Source organism: Homarus americanus, unplaced genomic scaffold (genome assembly GCF_018991925.1).
Source record: "Homarus americanus isolate GMGI-L3 unplaced genomic scaffold, GMGI_Hamer_2.0 scaffold18547, whole genome shotgun sequence".
Classification (NCBI taxonomy): domain Eukaryota; kingdom Metazoa; phylum Arthropoda; class Malacostraca; order Decapoda; family Nephropidae; genus Homarus; species Homarus americanus.
In genome coordinates this window covers 535560-556550 of record NW_024725521.1, presented here as the reverse complement: position 1 = coordinate 556550, position 20991 = coordinate 535560, and the positions used below count along the sequence as shown (strand labels likewise).

General features: G+C 37.3%; 2 protein-coding genes across 5 annotated transcripts in view; one reads left to right on the top strand and one right to left on the bottom strand.

The window, feature by feature from the left end:
• LOC121865230 overlaps window positions 1-6935 on the bottom strand; it is a 16052-nt gene extending 9117 nt beyond the window's left edge. Inside the window, exons 1-2 of the mRNA XM_042364585.1 lie at window positions 6900-6935; window positions 221-364 (exon numbers count right to left, since the gene is read on the bottom strand). Of these exons, the coding sequence (XP_042220519.1) occupies window positions 221-364; window positions 6900-6935 (180 nt within the window). The remainder of the gene's footprint in view (window positions 1-220; window positions 365-6899) is intronic.
• LOC121865196 (polynucleotide 5'-hydroxyl-kinase NOL9-like) lies at window positions 4454-20991 on the top strand. 4 transcript variants are annotated; one of them, XM_042364513.1, is made up of 7 exons: window positions 4633-4766; window positions 7951-8349; window positions 8777-8904; window positions 9672-11250; window positions 13718-13952; window positions 16406-17431; window positions 19055-20991. In XM_042364513.1, exons 3-7 carry the CDS (start codon window positions 8810-8812, stop codon window positions 19153-19155), a joined length of 3036 nt encoding a protein of 1011 aa, XP_042220447.1. In that variant the 5' UTR covers window positions 4633-4766; window positions 7951-8349; window positions 8777-8809; the 3' UTR covers window positions 19156-20991. The 4 variants fall into 4 exon arrangements, with proteins under 4 accessions (XP_042220449.1, XP_042220446.1, XP_042220447.1 ...); XM_042364515.1 differs by lacking the exons at window positions 4633-4766; window positions 7951-8349 and adding an exon at window positions 4454-4472; XM_042364512.1 differs by lacking the exon at window positions 7951-8349 and having other exon boundaries at window positions 4629-4766.

Sequence of the window (20991 nt, the reverse complement as noted above, 5' to 3'; positions counted from 1 at the left end):
ACGGGGGCAAAAGTAGCATTTAAATAACATATCAAATGAAAAAAAAAAGTTCACATGCACACACAGGAAATGTATCTCCTGAGTTCATGCAGGTATTGTGTAGCAAGTATGATAGGTGTGTGCTTATTTTGGTGTGTTATGATGATGTGAGCCGGTGTGTGTATGAGGGAGGCCAACACTGAGAGCACACAACACAAGGCGAGGGAGAGGACAGGCCTACCCGTGCTGCCCCCCGGTGGCATGTTCTCTGGGGCCGCGAGCTGGCTGGTAGACACACTCTGGCTTCAGTGTGGCCCGTCGAGCCACAACTAAACCCTACAGTGCCTGACGTCCAATATATATCCCCACCGTGCGCGCGCACCTTCTGATGTCATCGTCTTTAAGCCATCATTCATGATTGAGTTGAGCCAAAGGTTATACCCGCAATGTATAGCGTGCGATGTTCCGGCTCAACTGCTGGCTGTCTTTAATGACGCAGTGAACACTAAGTTCTCTTCATTGACCGACCGACCGCCTGCAACATCTCATTCCAGAGAGCAGACGCGATGGTGCCGTCAGAGGACCCGCGGTGATGTGTGACCACCGACTGTATCTGGTGCCAGGTGGCCTGCCAGCTACTCTGGTCACTGCTTATTATCATACCCTGTCAGCCGCCTGGCCTCATGTATGTCCCAACACTGATGACCGACAACCTACTTCTTAAGACCGAGTTCAATAAAAAAAATGAATCTAGATGTAAAGGCACCAAAAACATCGTCATCAACAACAACCTTGATAAAGCTGTGGGTCGTGTTCTTGGTTAACAAGAATAAACTTTACATTTCAAGATACTTAAATGATTTCCAGTAACATTTTTAAAAAATTTGCTCAGCTATGGATCATACACTATACGTGTATGTGGTCCTCGCACTTTGAAATTAGTCATCTCTGTATATACTTTGCTAAAATTGCTCTTGTGTGGCAATAACAACATTAACAAAACCTATTGGATAGATTAACAGGTGTCACTGTTTGCCTTCGTCTGTTTCTGTTGTTATTATCATATCTCTCTTATGTGCATGAACATCTCTTCATACAGATTTCCTCTTTACCCTTTTCATTATTACCGTACTCGCACTGAGATTCACGTGAGTAGGTCGGTCAGTGCCTTTTGTCTCCGTAAGTATATTGGCAGCATACCTCAAGAACAATTAGCAATACAGTGTTCATACTTCTCATATAAGTACAGTATACATAGTCGCCATAACAATCTCAAAGCATCTATGTTTATGGGGTAAAACACAGTTGAAGGTCAAGGTCACGAGTGAAAGGCGGGAGTTGGCAGCTGGCACGAGTGTATACAGTTGTGTATAGTTTGTTATGATTCCTCCCCACATGTTAACTGTGTACCCTTGATCACCCCCTCACACTTGTGGTTATATATAGAGAGCGTGAGAATAAATGGATCATCTGGAGATAAGACACTCCAGCTTATTTCACCTAACCTAACCTAACTTAACCCCACAGGTAGCAATAGGGTGTTTAATCATCAGGTGAAATAAACTGAGGTCGCTAATCTTGAGGTAATCGAATAACTTATTGGGGGTATTTGTGTTATGTCGATGTCAGCTTACTCTTCTTTCGCCAGCGTCAGCAGAGGAGAGCGGAATTTTTGAGAGTGTGCCAAGCCAGAATGATCAAGAGGTCAGGAATAACTGGAGACACATGGAAAGGAGGAAGGTGCATGAGCTTCAGTATTCTGCACGGTGGTGATATTTTCGTCAGGCATCGCGTCTGTTATAAATTACCCCACCTCTTGCGTCAACTGTCGCCTAATTTAGTCACCATTGCATGCCTTAGCTGTCCACATTGGCGACTTAGTCAAATAATATACATATAAAGATCTCTACATTGATACAAAGTTGAGTTAAGTAGAATCCAATTCGATGTATGTAGGAATATTTACACAATAATGAGATACAATTGAGTATACTGTATATGGAGACATTGAAAAATAAAGTACAATTCTCTATATTCAAAATTATACAATATACAACAATTAAATGATCCCGTCTACCTTACCTCAACCAAAGCTAACCTAACCAAACTAAACCTTACCTAACCTAATTTAACCTCACCTAACCTAATCACAGAGTTAACATATACCTGAATTATGAAAGTATATTTTCGATGTACACCTTTATACTTAGTGTAGTGTTATACTATGAACATATCTTTGCGTGTGTGTGTGCCTATGAACATATCTTTGTGTGTGTGTGTGTGTGTGTGTGTGTGCGTGTGTGTGTGTGTGTGCGTGTGTGTGTGTGTGTGCCTACGAACATATCTTTGCGTGTGTGCTATGAACATATCTTGTGTGTGTGTGTGTGCCTACGAACATATCTTTTGTGTGTGTGTGCCTATGAACATATCTTTGTGTGTGTGCGTGTGTGTGTGTGTGCCTACGAGCATATCTTTGCGTGTGTGTGTGCCTATGAACATATCTTTGTGTGTGTGTGTGTGTGTGCGTGTGTGTGTGTGTGTGTGTGTGTGTGTGTGTGCGTGTGTGTGTGCGTGCCTACGAACATATCTTTGCGTGTGTGTGTGCCAATGAACATATCTTTGTGTGTGTGTGTGTGTGTGTGCGTGCCTACGAACATATCTTTGCGTGTGTGTGTGCCTATGAACATATATTTGTGTGTGTGTGTGTGTGTGTGTGCGTGCCTACGAACATATCTTTGTGTGTATTTGTGCCTTCCTTACTCGTGCCAGCGCCAATTTAGCCGGTGGGGTGGACTTCGGGTACCGGATGAAGGGGCTTTTCAACAAAGACGACTCCAGGCAAGAACAAAGGTGTCGGTAGCTTCCATTATTGAGCTTCAGTATGCAGACGACCCCACCCTTGTCGCTCACACTGAACGCGACCTACAGGAGATCCTGAACACCTACGCAGATGCGAATGCACACTTCGGCCTTGAGGTAAATGTACGTAAGACTCAGATTCTCTTTCAGCCTGCCTCTGGCTCAGCCACACCTCCACCATCCATCCAGCTTACCGGTACTACCCTCGCTAATGTTACCCACCTTCGGTATCTCGACTCCCACCTGTCCACCACCGCGGACATCGATGAAGAGATTCAGCATTGGATCAGATGTGCATATTAAGCCTTTGGAAGAATCCGAAACCGTGTCTCCAGCTGTAGGGAGCTGAAATTATCTACAAAGTTACACGCATATCGAGCAGTGGTCTTCCCCACCCTGCTATATGGCAGCGAGACATGGGTCACATACAGGAGGCACATCAAGGCACTTGAAAACTTTCACCAATGTAGTCTACGTTCCATCCTCCGAGTTCGCTGGGAAAACAAGAGAACAAATGCCTGTATTCTTGCTGACACCAACTGTAAAAGCATCGAGGCTACCATTATCCATGAACAACTAGGCTGGACTGGCCATGTCACCCGCATGGACGACAGTAGACTGCCAAAGCCGTTACTTTACAGTCACCTAACGAATAGTAAACGTAACGGTGGCAGGCAACTGAAAAGGTATAAGGATAATCTTAAGACACATTTGAAAAAGTATCAAATCGCCCCTCTCACCTGGGAGACGATTACTCCACACCGTAATGCTTGGAGGATTACCACACAAGAAGGTGTCATTACTTTCGAGTTAGCCCGACTGCATAACGAGGCAGATAGGCGCCAACGCCGGAAAAACGCTGCCGCTGCCCCTCCCACGCTAGATGCAGCCCCCCACATGTGCAACATCTGTGATCGACCCTGCCGGTCCCGTATCGGCCTCTTTAGTCACCTCAGAACCCACCAACCTAGGTGACATCCTTAATAACTCATATCATTGTATCATAACTGGATGGTCGTCAGACTCGATTCCGAGTGACAGCAAAGTAGTAGTAAGTGTGTGTGTGTGTGTGTAAAGAAGACGTTCATTGTTAACGTCAGTGTGTTAGCGTGGGTGGGTGGATGTGTTAGATTTGGATATCTTTTTATGTTCTCTCTGTTCTTCAGCTGAAGCCGTCCAATTAGTTTATTTGTTCATCTTAAGTTACAAAGAATATACATTGAGGGAGCTAAGGACTATTTTACACTGTACAATACTGTGCTTTGTGTTAATTTAATATATGATAGCAGTGATCGAAAATAGCAGTTTGATAAAGTAAAGTAGAAAGTTGATTTTTAAATCATAATTATATAAAGTTTACTTACAATTTATACACGGTTTCGAAGAATTTTTACTCTTAATATTCTAATTAATGATTTATTTGTTAAATATCCTTTTTATTTTTCGTAATTACTTCCAATAACGTATTGCTCCGTAGAAAATATATTAAATTTGCTCCCATTACTCTTGATATTTTGTGATGAATAAGGAATATCACTACAAGATGGTAGGAGTGTACGAGGCTGTGTGCAACCATGCTTTCGAGTTCCGCCTCCAAGCCTGAACCCTTGGTGGCGGTAACTGAACCTTCCTGAGTAACGAAACACGATTTTTGTTTTTACTGTACTTTATGGTAGGGATATATTCTTTTAGACTTATGGGCCTTCTTAATGTTCCCAGTATTTAAGAAAACATATCTTTCAAGCTCAGGTAAACTGTTGTAAAAATATTTGAATAATATTGAGGGCCCTGTTCAGTAGCGGGTTTGAACTGTGGTCGTAGAGTCTTAGGAACGAAGGTCACGTGACAAAACACAACAGGAGAGGATGATTACACGTGTTAGCTCGTTATTATGAGTGCAGGTGACGGACTGTTAACAAACTATGGTGGTAAGCATAGCAGTTATACTGTTTTAAGGAAATTATGGCAAAATTGAAGGCTGCTGACACTGTTAAACTACGTGTTAACCTCATCTCACTAGGGAAGCGAGAAGAGAACATTTATTTACTAAAAATTTACTATGTAGGTATTGAAATATTAAACGAGTATTAACTGACCCATTTATTATGTCAGACAACACCAACCAAACACAGATAGCCGCTAGTAAGCTGATAAGTGGTGGAATGATATAGTCTAATATGGAGGACTTCACAGTTGCTTCCCCCAGTCTCAGTAACAGTAAGTTCGGTAATTTTTCGTTAACCACCCATCACATTTTTTCACATGAATAAATAATTTTTTCGCAAATTTTCTTGCTCTTTAAGATTATTCTGACATTTATCTTTGGGGGAAATCACTTTTTTTTTTTTAGTTATTCCCCAACAATGTAGTGGGCCACGTTGGGAATGCAGGGTTTTGGGTGGGGGAGCTGAAAACTAGTGATTTTCACCCAAAATAAATGTAGGAATCATCTCAAACACCAAGAAAACTAGCAAAAAAAAAAAAGAAAAAATTCATGGGAAAAAAGATTAAAAGTAAACTAGGTCTACGTACTAACTTAACTTTGCCTGATCTAACATTACAGGCCATGTCCTAACCTAACCTGACCTGACCTGACCAAACCTAACAGGCCGCGTCCTACTTAGTTGTGGGGCTCCCCCCTCCGGAACCCCCCCCAATGACGCAGTGTTTATTAACCAGGGAGATGAAATCACTGCCAGTGTAATGCTGAAAATTTACCATGTGTGTCACCATAGCATCAAATTGGGACTAAGAAAAATTTTTGATTATTACAACAAATAAATTGCTAATATCGCATTTATTTTTGGAATGTCCTGCTAAATTCAAGTACAGTATATATTTCGTTACTCTATTAGATCTATTAAATGGTAAGAGAAAAAATCGTAAAAAAGTGATGGGTGGTTAACGAAGAAGGACCGTAAGTTGACCCACGGCAGGTGTTTAGTTGTGCTAGATTAGGTGAGATTTAAGATGATTAGGTTAGGTTAGTTTAAGGTCAGGTTAGTTTGAGGGCAGGTTATGTTAGGTTAGGTTATCTTTATTAGGATGTTATTCATGACTAACCCGCGGCAGAAATTGTTAGAAAACTATTTTAAAATATCCAGATTTTCACTGTTTTTCGTTGTGGACACTTGTAGTTTGTGCAAATGTGTTAAAAATGGTTATTTCTAAAATAAACGTAACTTAACCTTAGTGGGTATGAAAAACAGACCTAACCAACCTAGCCAAACAAACCTACCTAACTTCCTTACTATGATATGGTGTAAGTTGAGGCTTTTTCTGGGTACAATTGTAGATTACAGCAACCAAAAAATCTGATAAAAAAAAAATGATGGTTTTTGATGTGATTAGTTCAAATCTGACATTCGTTTTTATTGGAAATCACTCGTTTTGGATTTAGGCCCCCCCCCCTTCCCTTTAACAATAATGGGGAAGCATGGGAATTCGGGGTTCTGGGTGGGGGAGAGCCAAAATGAGTGATTTGTGGAAGAAGCGAATTCCAAAATTGTCCGAAATGCAACAAGAAAACATCGGAAGAACACATTACGCAACAAAAATTCTGTAATTTACAAAAAAAAAAAAGAAGTAGAAATAATAGTTCTATCTATTGTGTGTTCTGAATTCCTGGTACTCTGTGCTTGCTAACTTATACAATATAACCAAACTAAACCTTACCTAACCCCCGGACCCCCAGACGCTATGTAATAACCCGGAGTCACTTGGTCAGCCTCCACAAGAATAGAAATAGCCGTTACAGTATTTCTTACCTTACTCCGAAATACTGTATAAGAAAATGATTTTAGAAAATATAGTTCTATCGATTGAGTGTAGTGAATTTCCGGAATTCTGTGGTTGCTGTTTACTGCAATATTACCTTTTTCTGGACTTGAGATCATGCGGTCGCATCGGTGCTTATGCACCTTGGGCGGTGGAGTGATTTATTGTGATGGCGGCGGGAATCGTCCAGCCTTGGCATTGAGGAAGTGATGAACAAACTTCTTTCCGGTCTGAAAGCACAATTGAAGGGATTCATTGTCTTTATCCCTAAATTCACAAACTACGTCCATATATGACCAGCGACAAACTTCACACGTCATGCTGAAAATGAAACTGCCGTGAGCCCAGGGAAAAGTGCCGCAGCAGAGCGCGGCCTCATTACTGCTGGGACGACAAATTATTGCGCACCTAGGCACCTAATTATCTACAAAACGAAACATTTGCACAAGAAATGATTACCATAACAGAACTCACTGATGAAAGTAAAGTAAGAAAATAAACAGTAATACAAATAACTCGTCCATGGGTTAGTTCGATATATTAACTGAATTTTCAGTAAACATGTTTAACACATTTGCCATAACTACGACCGTGTCCACTATAAAGCACAGTGAAATTATGGCATTTTTAAAATCTTTTTTTTTTATGAAAAATCAGTGGCTATGAAGTCATAAATAATTACCCTTCAATATAGTATACAGAACTCAGACTACTTCAGGTATACGGTAAATATTCGTCCATTGGCTGTCCTCAGGTTTTGGTACGACAATTTTTTGTTTGTGTGTGTGTTTTACCAAGTCTGGGTAAAATTTCACTTGTCGCCACAATATGAAATCGAAGTTGAAACTAATTTTCCGATGGTTTTTGATGTGTTATGATCGAATTTGACCTTTGTTTCTGGTGCAAATCAATAGTTTCTGAGATAAGGCATTCCCCTCATCTCAGAATTTAGAGATTTACTATAAAAATCAAGGCCAAAAGTGTTCAAAACACATCAAAAACCATTGGAAAAACAGTTTTGAATTTTACCTAACCTAATTTATTTTAACCTGGGGGGCTCCACGGTCATTTGATGCTCTAGGTTTGTACTGCTACGTCGTTCTATGTTGTGGGTGCGTACCGCCACGTATCAACATACATAATAAAATGTTAAGTATCTCGCTCGCTCTGTCTCCCTTCCCCCCGGCAAATTAAGCAGAAAGAGCTTGCTTTGATATCTGGTACCAATGAAAGCAACTGTCTTGAGGCATGGTGTAATTTTATTTTAAATTTTTTTTGTGGATGTTGGAGTACAATTGGTTTTTGTACTGAAACATATTACTTCTTCTCTGTCAGGTCTCTGCTGCATTTTGAACACTTACAGAAAACTTGTGATACGATACCGAACACATTGTGATAAGGACGCCATTGAAAAATAACATGGATTCTACCTCAGTCCTCTTCCTTGAGGAAGAACAATACGTGTACAAACATCAGTTTACTTATTAACCAATGCTGCTCATACGGTATTGGAACAACAATATGATCCTCATCCTGTATAAACTGAATAGGTTTAAGAGCCTTTTATGCAGAAAAAAAAGGGATTTGTGCAAGTCATAGACACTACCCTGGATAGTCAAGCAACTTGGCAACTTGAATATCTTCCCTACTCACTATGGGTAGAAGAAAATACCATAGGTGGAACTGAATGGGTGATCCTGACATCCATTTAATATGGCTGACCCATTCATCTTGGTGAGTTGCTTTCCAAAGTGACACTATGGCTTACTAATCTTCCTGCCCATTGTGTTCTATGTAGCCAATCTCTACTTGATGTATGATTTATTTTAAGTTCCTGCTTGCAATGGGGAGGCAAATTCATCATGAGTCCCTGCCACAACAACATAGGGTTTCCCAGGTTTTAACCCTGTGATCATGGGTGGTGTAATACATGGGTCACTCAGCAATGGGCTTAATCATTAAAAGAGATTTCAGGATAAGTCCTGCATTTTTCACTCAACATGAGTTGATAAGTAGACTGTATGATACTGGTACCGTACTTAGTTCAACTTTTTCACCCTCACTTAATTGTGAATTTATTAAGGGATAATGTGAATGCAGTACAGTATATGATCTAAATATTCGTGTGTTTATTGTCTGAGTTTTTGTACATTTACTTCAGAGGTAGCTGGAGCTGGGATCAAGCTGATGCAACATGTTTTCAATGAAACTTATCCAGAGGAAAGTTGAAAGGAAAGATAACTTCAAGAAGCAGTCTTCCTTTCACAGTGCAAAGCCCATAACTAAAAAGTAGGTAATTTAGAATTCATGATAAATTTCACTAATGGGTCTAATAATAAGTATTGTGAATTTTGATTTTATATATACAGTACTGGTATACTTTATGTTTTGCCTCCAGGAATTAGGATACCCAAAATGGATTGATCTCTTTTTCCCAGTATAATAGTCAGCTAAAAGGGTAGGCTGGGTACAACATCTAAGAAAGTTTTATGAGCTGGTACCTTTCATGATCGACATATAAAATATCTTCGCCTGGGTCTACAGGTTGGAACCCATGAGACCTTCATCTCAGAATGTTGGAACAATCTTTTTATTAGTTATACTTTCTCATTACAACCATAGCCCTTAACCCTGGGTATGAGGGGTCTCTCTTTGCCAAATAAAATCTTCTAGCATTGACCAAATAAAATATTAAAAGTGAAGTCCAGTAGTGAGAGGGTTAAAAAGGGTCAGTCACCACACAACTAGCAGTGTATTTAGGATATAGCTGTAAACATAACTTGCATGTGTAGTGATATAAATTTGTGTTTTATATTTTTATATTTTTTTATTTTTAAGGAAGTAGAATGAAAACCATATTCAATTTAGATAGGAATCAGTTCTGAATTACCTCCAGTCACAGATGTCAGGTAGCTATCATGTGGCCTGAGACCTTGGTTTTCAATCTCTTTAACTGTGCATGTGTCACCTGATCCATGCTGGTCTATAAAATGGACTTTACAGAATCAATTCCTCATTTTTTCATGTCTAATACTGTATGTGATTGATTATTATAGGAAACGAAAGAGGGGTGTACCAGATGTGGTACAGCAGTTAACAGGCACAACTGATGGTCCCAACCCTGAAGAAAGTAATTCGTGTAAGAAGGCCAAAATGGAGAAGACAGCAAAGGGTGTCAACCCTCTGGGGGTAAATGGAACACAGTGTTCTGACTCAACAGTATCTCCAACTTCTGAGGTTCCTGTGTCCCAATACATGAAAACAAGGAAAAAGAAGCCTGGGGGTTCCACTTCAGTTAATTTTAAAACAAAGAAAAAGAAACTCGAGGTTTCTACTAAAGTTAATGAGAAAGCAAAGAAAAACAAGTCCAAGGTTCCTACTCCTCTTAATGAGACAAAAGGGGAAGAACATGAAATTTTGGCTACAGTCAATAGGGTGAAGAGGAAAAAGAAGTCCAAGGTTCTTGCTCCAGCTAATGTGAATAAAGAAGACGAATCTGAAGTTTCTACTTCAGGAAATAAGAAAAAGAAAAAAAAGGCCAGGGTTCCTACTTCAGTTAATGGGAAGAAAGAAGAAGAATCTAAAGTTTCTACTTCAGTAAATAAGAAAAAGAAAACGAAGGCCAAGGTTCCTACTTCAGTTGATGGGAAGAAAGAAGAAGAATCTGAAGTTTCTACTTCAGTTACTTTGAAAAAGAAAAAGAAGGCCAAGGTTCCTACTTCAGTTGATGGGAAGAAAGAAGAAGAATCTGAAGTTTCTACTTCAGTTACTTTGAAAAAGAAAAAGAAGGCCAAGGTTCCAATTTCAGTTAATGGGAAGAAAGAAGAAGAGACCTCAACTATGTCTGCTTCAGGTAAAGAGAAGACAAAGAAGAAGTTTGAGGTTTCTGTTTCTGTAAAAAAGAAGACAAAGAATGGAAAAGTAGTGCCTGGGGTCTCTGTTTCCACATTTAAGAAGAAATGTGGTAAAAAACTATCAAAGAAAAATAAAACCAAAAAGGTTAGAGAATCATGTGTTGTGGGGTCAGTAGAAGGTTCTAGTCTCAGAGAGGAGAATTATTTTGAAGAATCCTATCAAGCTGATACTCACCTTGATTTTCTGGATGGCTGGGAAGAGCCTTATTCATGTGAAGTGGGTAACAACAATGAAGAACAAAAAATGTCGCAGAGTTATGAAGAAACGTGGGTTACTGGTTTGGAAAACAAGCAAGAGGATGCATTACTAGAATATCAAGACAGTTATGTGAGACAGGAAGGCTCAGATGATATGTCTGTATTTGCCCAAGATGAGAAATTTCCTAATAGAAGTGAAAATGGGAAATTATTCTCCAAAAGAGGGCCAATAGGAAAGGTTGTGGGTGTAACTGTAACTAAAAGAGAGACACTTGTTGCAGCTCTCACCCCTGGTTCAACCATATACATCAAAGGTGTGGTGCAAGTCTGTCCACTTGTGGGTACCGTGAAAATACTGGGCTACACACTGAAGGAGGGAGAGGTACAATCAATTTATTCTGTGACTTCTGCTGCCTTACTTGATATTAATGTAGTGAGTGCTCACAACATAGACCCTACAGATAGCCGCCTCCAGGACAAGGAAATACCAACCAGTTGGCTACAAAATATCATCACGGAGGAGGTAATTGCATCTGCTAATGCACAGTTTTAGAACTTAAAATGTTGAATTTAAATGAAACTTTGTGTTTAATCATTATGTTGTTTTGCTGCCTTACCCGTTTCTCTCCTGTCTTTTGGGTTGTTTAATTGGCTCTTTGCCCATTTCTGTTGACTTGACTGAGAAAGTTTTTCACACTGGTGAAGTACTTTAGTGCAATTAATGCATCCAGTGATCAGTACTTGGTCACCCATGTCCGGAGTGCTTTCGCTCTCTTATGAAAACTATAGACCCTTTACTTATATAAATTTTTGATTAATTACTTATTTAATATTCAGGGCCCTCTGTTATTTTTAGCTGTTTCCTTCCACTGAGAGACACTGTTTTACTGAACATGCCTGGAGAAGGGGATGGTGCATAATGTTTTATCCCCCTCAATAACTGGGAACTGTTCTTACTATTTTCCCATTGTTTTTTATTTGTACACACATATGTACAATCAGACAAATTTATTGAAAATGTGACAGTCTACCCTCAAGTCTACTCCGTGCTTCATTATTAATAAAGCACGGAGTAGACTTAAGGTTAGACTCACATTTTTAATAAATTTGTTTCTGATTATTTGTCAGAGGATTTTCCCATTATTAGTTATTTGGATGTGTTTTATGTGTGTGTGTACAAACACACACATACTTTTTATTTTTTTTTACAGGGATTAGCCCATTCGGGCACAGGTCACTAACCCACATCAGGGCCTGGGGGCGAAAATATAATAATAATAACAATAATAATAATGATAATAATAATAATCAATAAAAAAAAAATATACAGCTACTCCTCGACTTACGACATACAGTACTCGACCTATGACCACCCGCACTAACGGCCTGCCTCAGTTGGTACGACCACCCGCACATATGACCGCCGCAGTCGGTACTGAAAATTTTTTCAAATGACGCGCGTATTTTCTAGACCGAAACGTTTCTGTCCCGTACGAGAGCGTCCCCTAAGGACTTGATCTCACTCTCCTCTACTGTATATATTAGCCTTTTCAAGCATTTCTCCTCAGTCTGTACTCACCCCTGAAGATGTGAATTACACGAAAGCGCTTGGGAACTTCGTGTTTTCTTTTTTCCTTGTGGTTATCAGCATATACAGTACATATATATATATATATATATATATATATATATATATATATATATATATATATATATATATATATATATATATATATATATATATATATATATATATATATATATATATATATATATATATATATATATATATATATATATATATATATATATATATATATATATATATATATATATATAATTTTTTTTTTCCAGCTATTGAGGGGGATAAAACATAATGCACCATCACCATACATACAGTATATTTCATGTAGATCCACAATGAAAACGTGGATAAGATAAATCTTGATAAAATCACACAGTGATCCCTCGCTTAACGAACACAATTCGTTCCACATAGTCGTTCGTTAACAGAATCTATTATTTCTATGGGATATTGGGTAATTGGTTCCAACTCACAGAAATGTTACTTACAAAGTACTGTATACCAGTAATAGAATTAACAAAATATTAAATATAAACTAAATACAGTACTGTACAATAATAAATAAAAAACAATAAAATACTGTATTTTAACTTACTTTGAGGTGTGTATGTCGTATTACCGGCAGCTTTATTTGCACATCAAACAGCTGATTGTAGAGGCAGTCAATGATGACATGCCATATTCTTTACAGAGTGCATTGGTTCTAATGCCTTCTTTATGTTTCATAATAATTTCTGCACTGTATATTATCAATATGTTAACTAAATTTCAGAATGACCAATAATTTTAATGTAAAAATGCAAAAATATTCAAGAGACCAACAAATCGGTGTTCACTCCACTGTAATCAAAGTTAAACTGAGAAGCAGTGTTGGGTGATTCAATCAGCCGATGGGTGCACAAAAAACTGTACCCTGTACTGTATATATTATCGATATGTTAACTGAATTTTAGAATGATCAATAATTTTAATATAAAAATGCAGAAATATTTAAGAGACCAACTTTCTTGATATTTACTTCACTGGACACGAATGTAAACATTGAACTGATTACTGTATTGGCGGACTAGCTGATCAGCTGATGCGCACAACAAAACGTGTTTGTCGTAAGGATTTCGTTAATCAGAGTTTTGTTTGTTAATCGAACTGAAAATCCTTTTGGGAGCTAATTCGTTAATCGAATCAGTCGTTAACCGAGGGACCACTGTATATAACTGGTGCATTATATTGGAATTATTTAAGATATATTCATTGCTCTTATAAGAAAATGAAAAAAATTAACAAGGAATTACAGGGCTTAAGGACAAAGTACTAAGTACAGGGTAATGATTTGGTATGTGAATGTCTAATTTATTTTCTGTACCATCTTTTATATAGAAAACTCAAGTATCCATTTATTTTACAGCCTGGACCATTGTTGATACTAGAGATACAGAGGCAAAATCCACCAGTAGCAAGGTTTTTGTCACAGGCTGGTTGGCAACGATTGCTGGAGAGCAAAGAAAAACAGGAGTTCTGGTATAATGTTCGAGCAACTCTTATTACAGAGTCCAATTGCAAACATTACAAGCTTTTCAGAGCGAACCCATCATGGCATGAATTTATTGACATCATCAAAACATGGTGGACTTGTGGCTCTGGTAAGCTAACTGAAATTGTACTGTATTGATCTACTGTAGTTAAGATTAACAACTTACACCTCTCTAGAATGACCTAAGAATAAGCCCTCCCAAGGATGAAGCATAGGAACCAGGTTAAGATGTAACTTAAGGCAGCTGGAGCTACAGTATGACCTCGCAAATTCGTGCTAATTGTTATTCTACCGTGACCGAATTTCCGAAAGGTATGAATATGCAGAATAAGCATTAAAAACATTTGAAATTTTGCTAATCATTTGCTGAAAAAAACTAAATCTAATTAAACAACATCAATCTTTATTGTTTCAAATTTACACTCCAATGGCATATTTATTGGACTGTTCTTTAACACTATATAAACAATGTGGTTCAGAGTTAAACTATTTAATGATAAGATTAGCCAGATTTAAACAAATTTCAAATTTCATTCTTCAAAAATGAACAGAAATTGCTAAGATAAAAATAAATTTAAACATTGCATATCATGAAATACTGTATTGTACTATTTTATTCACTCACACGCATTATTCAGACTTCTGTCCACAATAACAACTATCATTTTCATCAATAAGATAAAAAAATTACCGTATTTACACCAGTTTACCATCCCTCCCTCCTAAGTACTGTATAATCTCCCAGCCTTCCCACCATATATGCTTCCAACACCCTTCTTTTATTTTGTTTAAGAAGTTTTATTTGTATGAACCTCTCTTTCCCTGACCAGCTACACTATCTATTCTCTTTATATTTTCATTGTGATTCAATCAGCTTTAGCTTGGTTACTCCTTAGTCCTGTTAGTTTTTTCTGATCTTTAGTACAGTACAGTTGTCCCTCGGTTAATGAACACAATTTGTTCCAGAAGATCGTTCGTTAACAGAAAATTTCATTAACCGAAACCATTGTTTCAATGGGATTTTGGGTAATTGGTTCCAGCTCACCGAAAATTACATACAAAGTAAAAATAAATGCAGTAAAGTACACTTACTTTGAGGTGTGTATGTAGAAGGCTCCTGGTTGATGATGATGGGAATTAGAAGTGGGGGTGGAGGAGAAGGGAGAAGAGAAGGAAGTGGGGGTGGAAGAGAAATCACCCCATGCTTCATGCCATCATTTCACCCATAAAATTTTAAGTTCACTAGGTGTAATTCAAGATTATTTTCTTTAAATCAACACTGCACTGCACTATATATTGTCAATATGTAAAATAAAATTCAGAATTACCAATAATTGTACTGTAAAAATGTAAAAGTAGTTTATGTTCAAGAGAGTCACAAGCAAGATGTTACCTCCACTGACCAGAGATACAAACTGACGCCTTGCTGGGTGAGTCAAGTGGCTGATTGGCGCACCAAAAACTAGTTTCCTGTACTGCAATTATGTTAAATAAGTGTTAAAATAACTAAAAATTTTAATATAAAACTTGGAAAATTATTGAATAGTACAACCTTTTTGATATTTACACAAATGGGAACGAATTTAAGCCCTAGAACCGATTACTGTATTGGCGGACTAATATTCCAGCTGGTGAGCAAGCGAAAACATGTTGACGTGATTTCGTAAAAATTTTGTTAACCGAATTTTTTTCGTAAACCGAATTGAAGATTCTTATGGAAGGTAATTCGTTAACCAAAATTTCGTTAACTGAGGCGTTCGTTAACCGGGGGATCACTGTATTATGTTTTTGAATTGCGTGAGTTGATCATGTATATTAGGTGGCTCTTTCATATACCAATTAGAGTCAAAAGCCTTCTGCCTCACCGACTTAATCTCATACTATCACTGCACCTCTGTCAGTCCTTTTCTCTTCACTGCAGTGTTGCATCTTCCCCTCTCTTTTACAAGTAATATTTCAATCACTGTTCTCAGGACTGTGTGCCAATGGGCAGGGTCACAAAACCTGATTCTTAGGCACATGGCAATGATGGCAGGCTGTCTCCTCTTACAAATAAACTGTCGAGTCCAGCCACTCAAAGATAGATCATTATACTGTACTTCTTTTCCTTCCAAGGCCAAGCTATGGAATTCTCTCCCTCCAACAATCTGCCTTTCTTCAAGCCTCGGGTTTATGACTACTATTTGGGAAGTGTGGAATTATATACAGTATTTTTTTAACATTGCTATAATATTAGTGTCTGCCTATAGAGTACCACGTTGGTCTTATCCCCAAAAAAAAACTGAAAAAATTCCAGCTTTGTTAAATATTGTATCCACACTGCATAGTACAATAGTAGCAATGTACTTTTTATTTTTCTAACGATACTTAATCTTAAATTCTATTAGGCTATAAGATTTTGACTTTTTTTAACTTACTGATATTACACTGCTTTGTTATGCCAACAGTCAGACAGAATTAAAAAAATCTGTGGCTGACTCCCTCAGTAGGTATTAGCAAATTGAAGAGTACAGTATATGATTTTTCCTAGAAAAGTGATGTTATTTTTTCTTTTTTCCACAGTGCCTCGAGTTGTGGTGTGTGGAGGAAAGGATGTTGGAAAGTCTACTCTCTTTAAGTACATCGCCAATACCTTACTAAGTAGTGGGTCAGATTCTGGTATTATGTGCCTTGACCTTGACCCAGGACAATCAGAATTTACATTGCCTGCATGTGTGTCATTGGCACGATTAACGAAACCTCTTTTGGGACCAGCATATACTCATAATATCTCCAAAGACGCACCCTATTTCAAACAGGTGTTAGTCGGTGCAACGAGTCCTCAGTTTATGCTTCAAAGATACATGGCTGCAGTTCAGTATTTGCATAAAATAAGTCAGAAACAGCCATCAGTGCCTTTACTGGTGAATACTATGGGGTGGACTCGAGGTACCGGTGTGAGTATTATGCTTGATGTACTGCGAATTATAAATCCAACTCATGTCATTCAGCTACAGAGTGGTTGCCGAGACAGAAACTATCCTGCTGAATTAAACAGTAACTACGTTGTAAATTCTAAAAGAGGAATTGTCAATGAGGGTAAAAAATATGAGCTTTATTACAGCTTATTTGTCTTGCCATCTACAGTAAGAAAGAAAGACACTCCCCATTCCTTTACACCCAAGATTTTGAGAGAACTGGCTATAGCAAGTCATGTCAGCCAATTTGTAGTCCAACAACTACAACAGATCCAAAATAAAACATCCAGTTTAGTAAAGCTGTCATGGACAAGTGTGGTGGTTCATATATGTAGCCACCAGGTACCAAGAGAACACACATTGCAAGTAATAAATGCACAGCTTGTTGCACTGAGCTGGGTCAGTCCGGACAACATAGAGACTGTGGATCCAAACCTTCCAAAGCAGCTGACAACTGATTCAGATTTTGGAGAGTTAGTTGGTTGGGGGATTATTAGTGGCATTGACTCGTTGACAAGGGAACTGACCATACTTACCTCCCTTCAACCCCAGAGCATTACCACTCAAGTAAATGCAATAATTATGCCAGAGTTACATCTCCCAGACTGTATCTATAAGCTATTCTCATCAGGTAAGTTATTTGTGAAAGTATATATGTTTTTAATTTTTACTTGTCTGAACTCATACCTGTTATATTCCATACTTGTCTTGTCTTTTTTCCCCTGTTATTTACCTTCATATTTCAGAGTTTCTAGTACCCCCTTGATCTGCCAGACATACAGTGGGAGAGAAATCTATTCGATAAAAGAGATTAAATTTTTTTCTCCAAATATTTGTATTTATAGATATATAATTATGTTTAAAGAGTCACATATTTTGAAAAAGGATGGCTCATGTATATTTTTCCAACTATTATTGTTAACCCTTTAAAGGGCACTGTCGCAATTAACTATTTTATTCTGGCTATTGGCTGCTGCCCCTCAAAATGTTAAAAGCTATCTCCATTGAAGTAAACCACTATATGTAGTGCATGAATGATTCCCATGTTCACTCCTTCCTCTCCAGCTTTTGATCCTTCTGCCACCTGCTCCTCTGATATTCTAGCTATTCTTATGTACCGGTAGTCTGTAGGAACATACCCTTTACTTATTCTTTCTTGTTGTAAAGATTCCCTTTTCAAGGTTATGTGTCCTTTCCAGTTGTACAGTACTTCATTATTTACAACTCCTACTTTTCCTTTTCAAAAAATCCATATTAGCAGCTGCATTTAACAGTTTGATTGTCCTACTGTTATGCAGTCAGTAAAATAAGTATTGATCACCCCAAGGTCAGTGGAAGATAAAATGAGCGATAACAACTAACTGAAAACGGTAACCACCGGTATATGTTGACAGATTTTACACCATGGGCCCTATTCAAGATAGTTTAGCTTGAGATCTCCTTAGGGGGAATGCCCACGTTTTGCATTCAAGAAGAGTGGGGAACCTTCACGGCATGAGTAATGCTCATGGATATTACTGGAATTTTTGTGAGAAGGGAGTGGGTGCCCTAAGCAAGCCCTAAGGATAAATCAATATTGGCTATTAACATAATAGCAATTACAAATATGTTGCAGTGCTTCTAGTATAGTCGAAAGAAATAATCATCATGCATATATCATGAATTTCGTTTGTTTACCAAAAATCAAACTGCCAAATCTGAAACCCATTCATGAATCTAGAGTAAATATAGAGGAAGGACTTACTGTAGAAATATCACTTCACTTTTGTTGATGTCTTTAGGCCTACTCTAATCTAACACTCACATGTGTGAACTCACTTGCCACTAATATGGAAGATACATTTGATAATTCTATTGATTTACTATATCTTTTATTTTTATTGCCCATAACTAACATCACAGTATAGGTTGTTTGACACACTTCAGGAAGATTTCTTTTTAGTTGTCAATATTTTTACTGGTGTTATATTAATCAGATAGTGTGTCTGAAATTAATTAAATATTTCAATACTTGTAGCATGTTAGCCTAGGTCGGGGTTCAATACTTGTCTGCATGTTAGCCTAGGTCCAGTAAAATATAATTACAATACAGTACTGTACTGTTTTTCACTTTTCCAGTTTACTTCTCATTATTTAGGTACTAAACATATTCTTCTTATGGCCTGTAAAATTAATACTTTCATAAAAAATGTAAAAAAAATTCTACATCTTTTGTGAGAATCCATAAAGTATTATTCCTTTATTCTCTCAACAGGAGAAGGACCATACTTACAGTTCGGAAATCGGAAAGGAGCTGCACGACTCAAAGTGAATCGACAGATCAAGCCCTCAAAACGCCGCAGGAACAGATTTTAATTGTTTTTTAATTTATTTGTCGTTTTGATGTTTATTTTTACCATCTCGATTTCACTCCAAGAAAATACAGGGTGTCCTCATTTAGCTTTAGGGCTCCATACATTGAAAATGCAGACCAATTATTCCCATAAGAATTAATGGCAATAGGAGAGTTGCATTCCAGGGAAAAATTTTCACCAGACAAAGTTTAAGTAATTTTTGTACATGCCAGAGTTTTAACAAAAGGCATTCTACACATTGTAAAGTTGTGACAAAGCTTTAACAAAAGAAATTCTATATTTTGTAGTTGGAAATAAGTTAAAAAAAATAAATTGCACCTGTACTTATAAATTATTAGATAAATCTGCCACTGATAACAAACTTGGTCGTCTAAAGATGGTATAAAAAAGACAAGGAATTAAATCTAGTAGTAAGCTCTACTGATACCAAACATGGTATCATGAGCTTATCAGCTACAGTAGTTACCTTCCCCCAAACACACACACAGTCATTCTCTCTCTCATTCTTTTTGCACCATACTACAGAAATGCAATTCCTTTATTCTTTCTAAAACACATTACATTAGACAGTTCATGCAACAACAGAGGGGTTTGTGTGTACAGTACAGTAAACAGAAATGACCAGAACCTGTTCACACACAGCTTGTTCGTTTCCACTGGTAGGATCAAGTACGAGACGAGGTGTAATTATGTAGGTAATGATCCTCATTTATAATATATATTTGTCTGCCTTCCGTAATTAGTTTGTAAAGAATTTGGGGAGAAAATAGTTTATTACTTTTATCAAGAAAGGTTTAAATATGGCTTCAAAATTTTTATTAGAATAAAAAGAGCTCAAAACTAACACCAAGATATGTTTAGGCATGTGTAAGGTTAGTTACTATTAAAAGTGTTGAACCCCATTTTAATGTACTTTTAAAGAAAATCCACCAATAGAGATCCCATTAGAATACATTGTGTTTTCTGTTGGTCTTTAACATTGCTGCAAACAAATACAATAGATTATAACAGAATCACACGACTTTATTTGGACACTGAATCTAATTCATTAAAAAGACTACAGTACAGGGTATAATGAAATGAAGCAATTTTATTTGAGGACACCCTGTAAATAAATAGAGAAAAGTTTATAAAGCTTTATGACTTATAGAGGATAAGTATCACCCATTAAGAAAGAGGAGAAGTTGTCTTTTTTTTTTTTAACTCGGGAGGATTGGGTGTTATTAAAGGTTTTCTAAAGGGGTAATGTGTGGAATTTTGCCTCTTCAGGGTAAATTTTCAAATTAATACAAGAATCAAATATGATAGTAATGAATGAATACAACAGGATAATTTGTTTATGTAGTACCTTACAATATCTTGGGGGGGGTGATGTATTTTGAAACACGACTTGTTACAATATGAGTCGAAACATTCCTTGTGTTGATTCATTGCCATATACTGTACAGTATCTGTCTATGCTTACTCAAAATGTGGATTCTTTTTACAGGATTGTGTTTGTTTCAGTGGTTTTTTGGTTAGTTCTCATTTACTGTATAGTTCCTGTACTGTAATTTCAGATTTTCAAAATTTTTTGTTTAACAATAAGACCATTATTAAATTTTTTATTGTAAAGTTCTTTTATCAAATCATTTCTTAAAATGAAATCTTAAGTGGCCAAAGCTGAGAAGAAAACTGTAATACAGTACTGAATGTAATGCAAATATAAGGTAATACCCCTTTACAGGATTTTTTTGTTGCAATATATTGCACAGCTGTTTTTTTAGATCACCACCAGTCTAGTAGCTTGTTGTAAAAAGATCCCAATCCCTGTATTTTAATAAAGTAAAAAAAAATA

Excerpts from the sequence above, each read along its gene's own strand:
- LOC121865196 (XM_042364515.1), top strand. The coding sequence starts at position 8,810 with ATGTTTTCAATGAAACTTATCCAGAGGAAAGTTGAAAGGAAAGATAAC. Across the intron at positions 8,905-9,671 it reads GCAAAGCCCATAACTAAAAA|GAAACGAAAGAGGGGTGTAC; the intron begins GTAGGTAATTTA and ends TGATTATTATAG. Across the intron at positions 13,953-16,405 it reads ATGGTGGACTTGTGGCTCTG|TGCCTCGAGTTGTGGTGTGT; the intron begins GTAAGCTAACTG and ends TTTTTTCCACAG.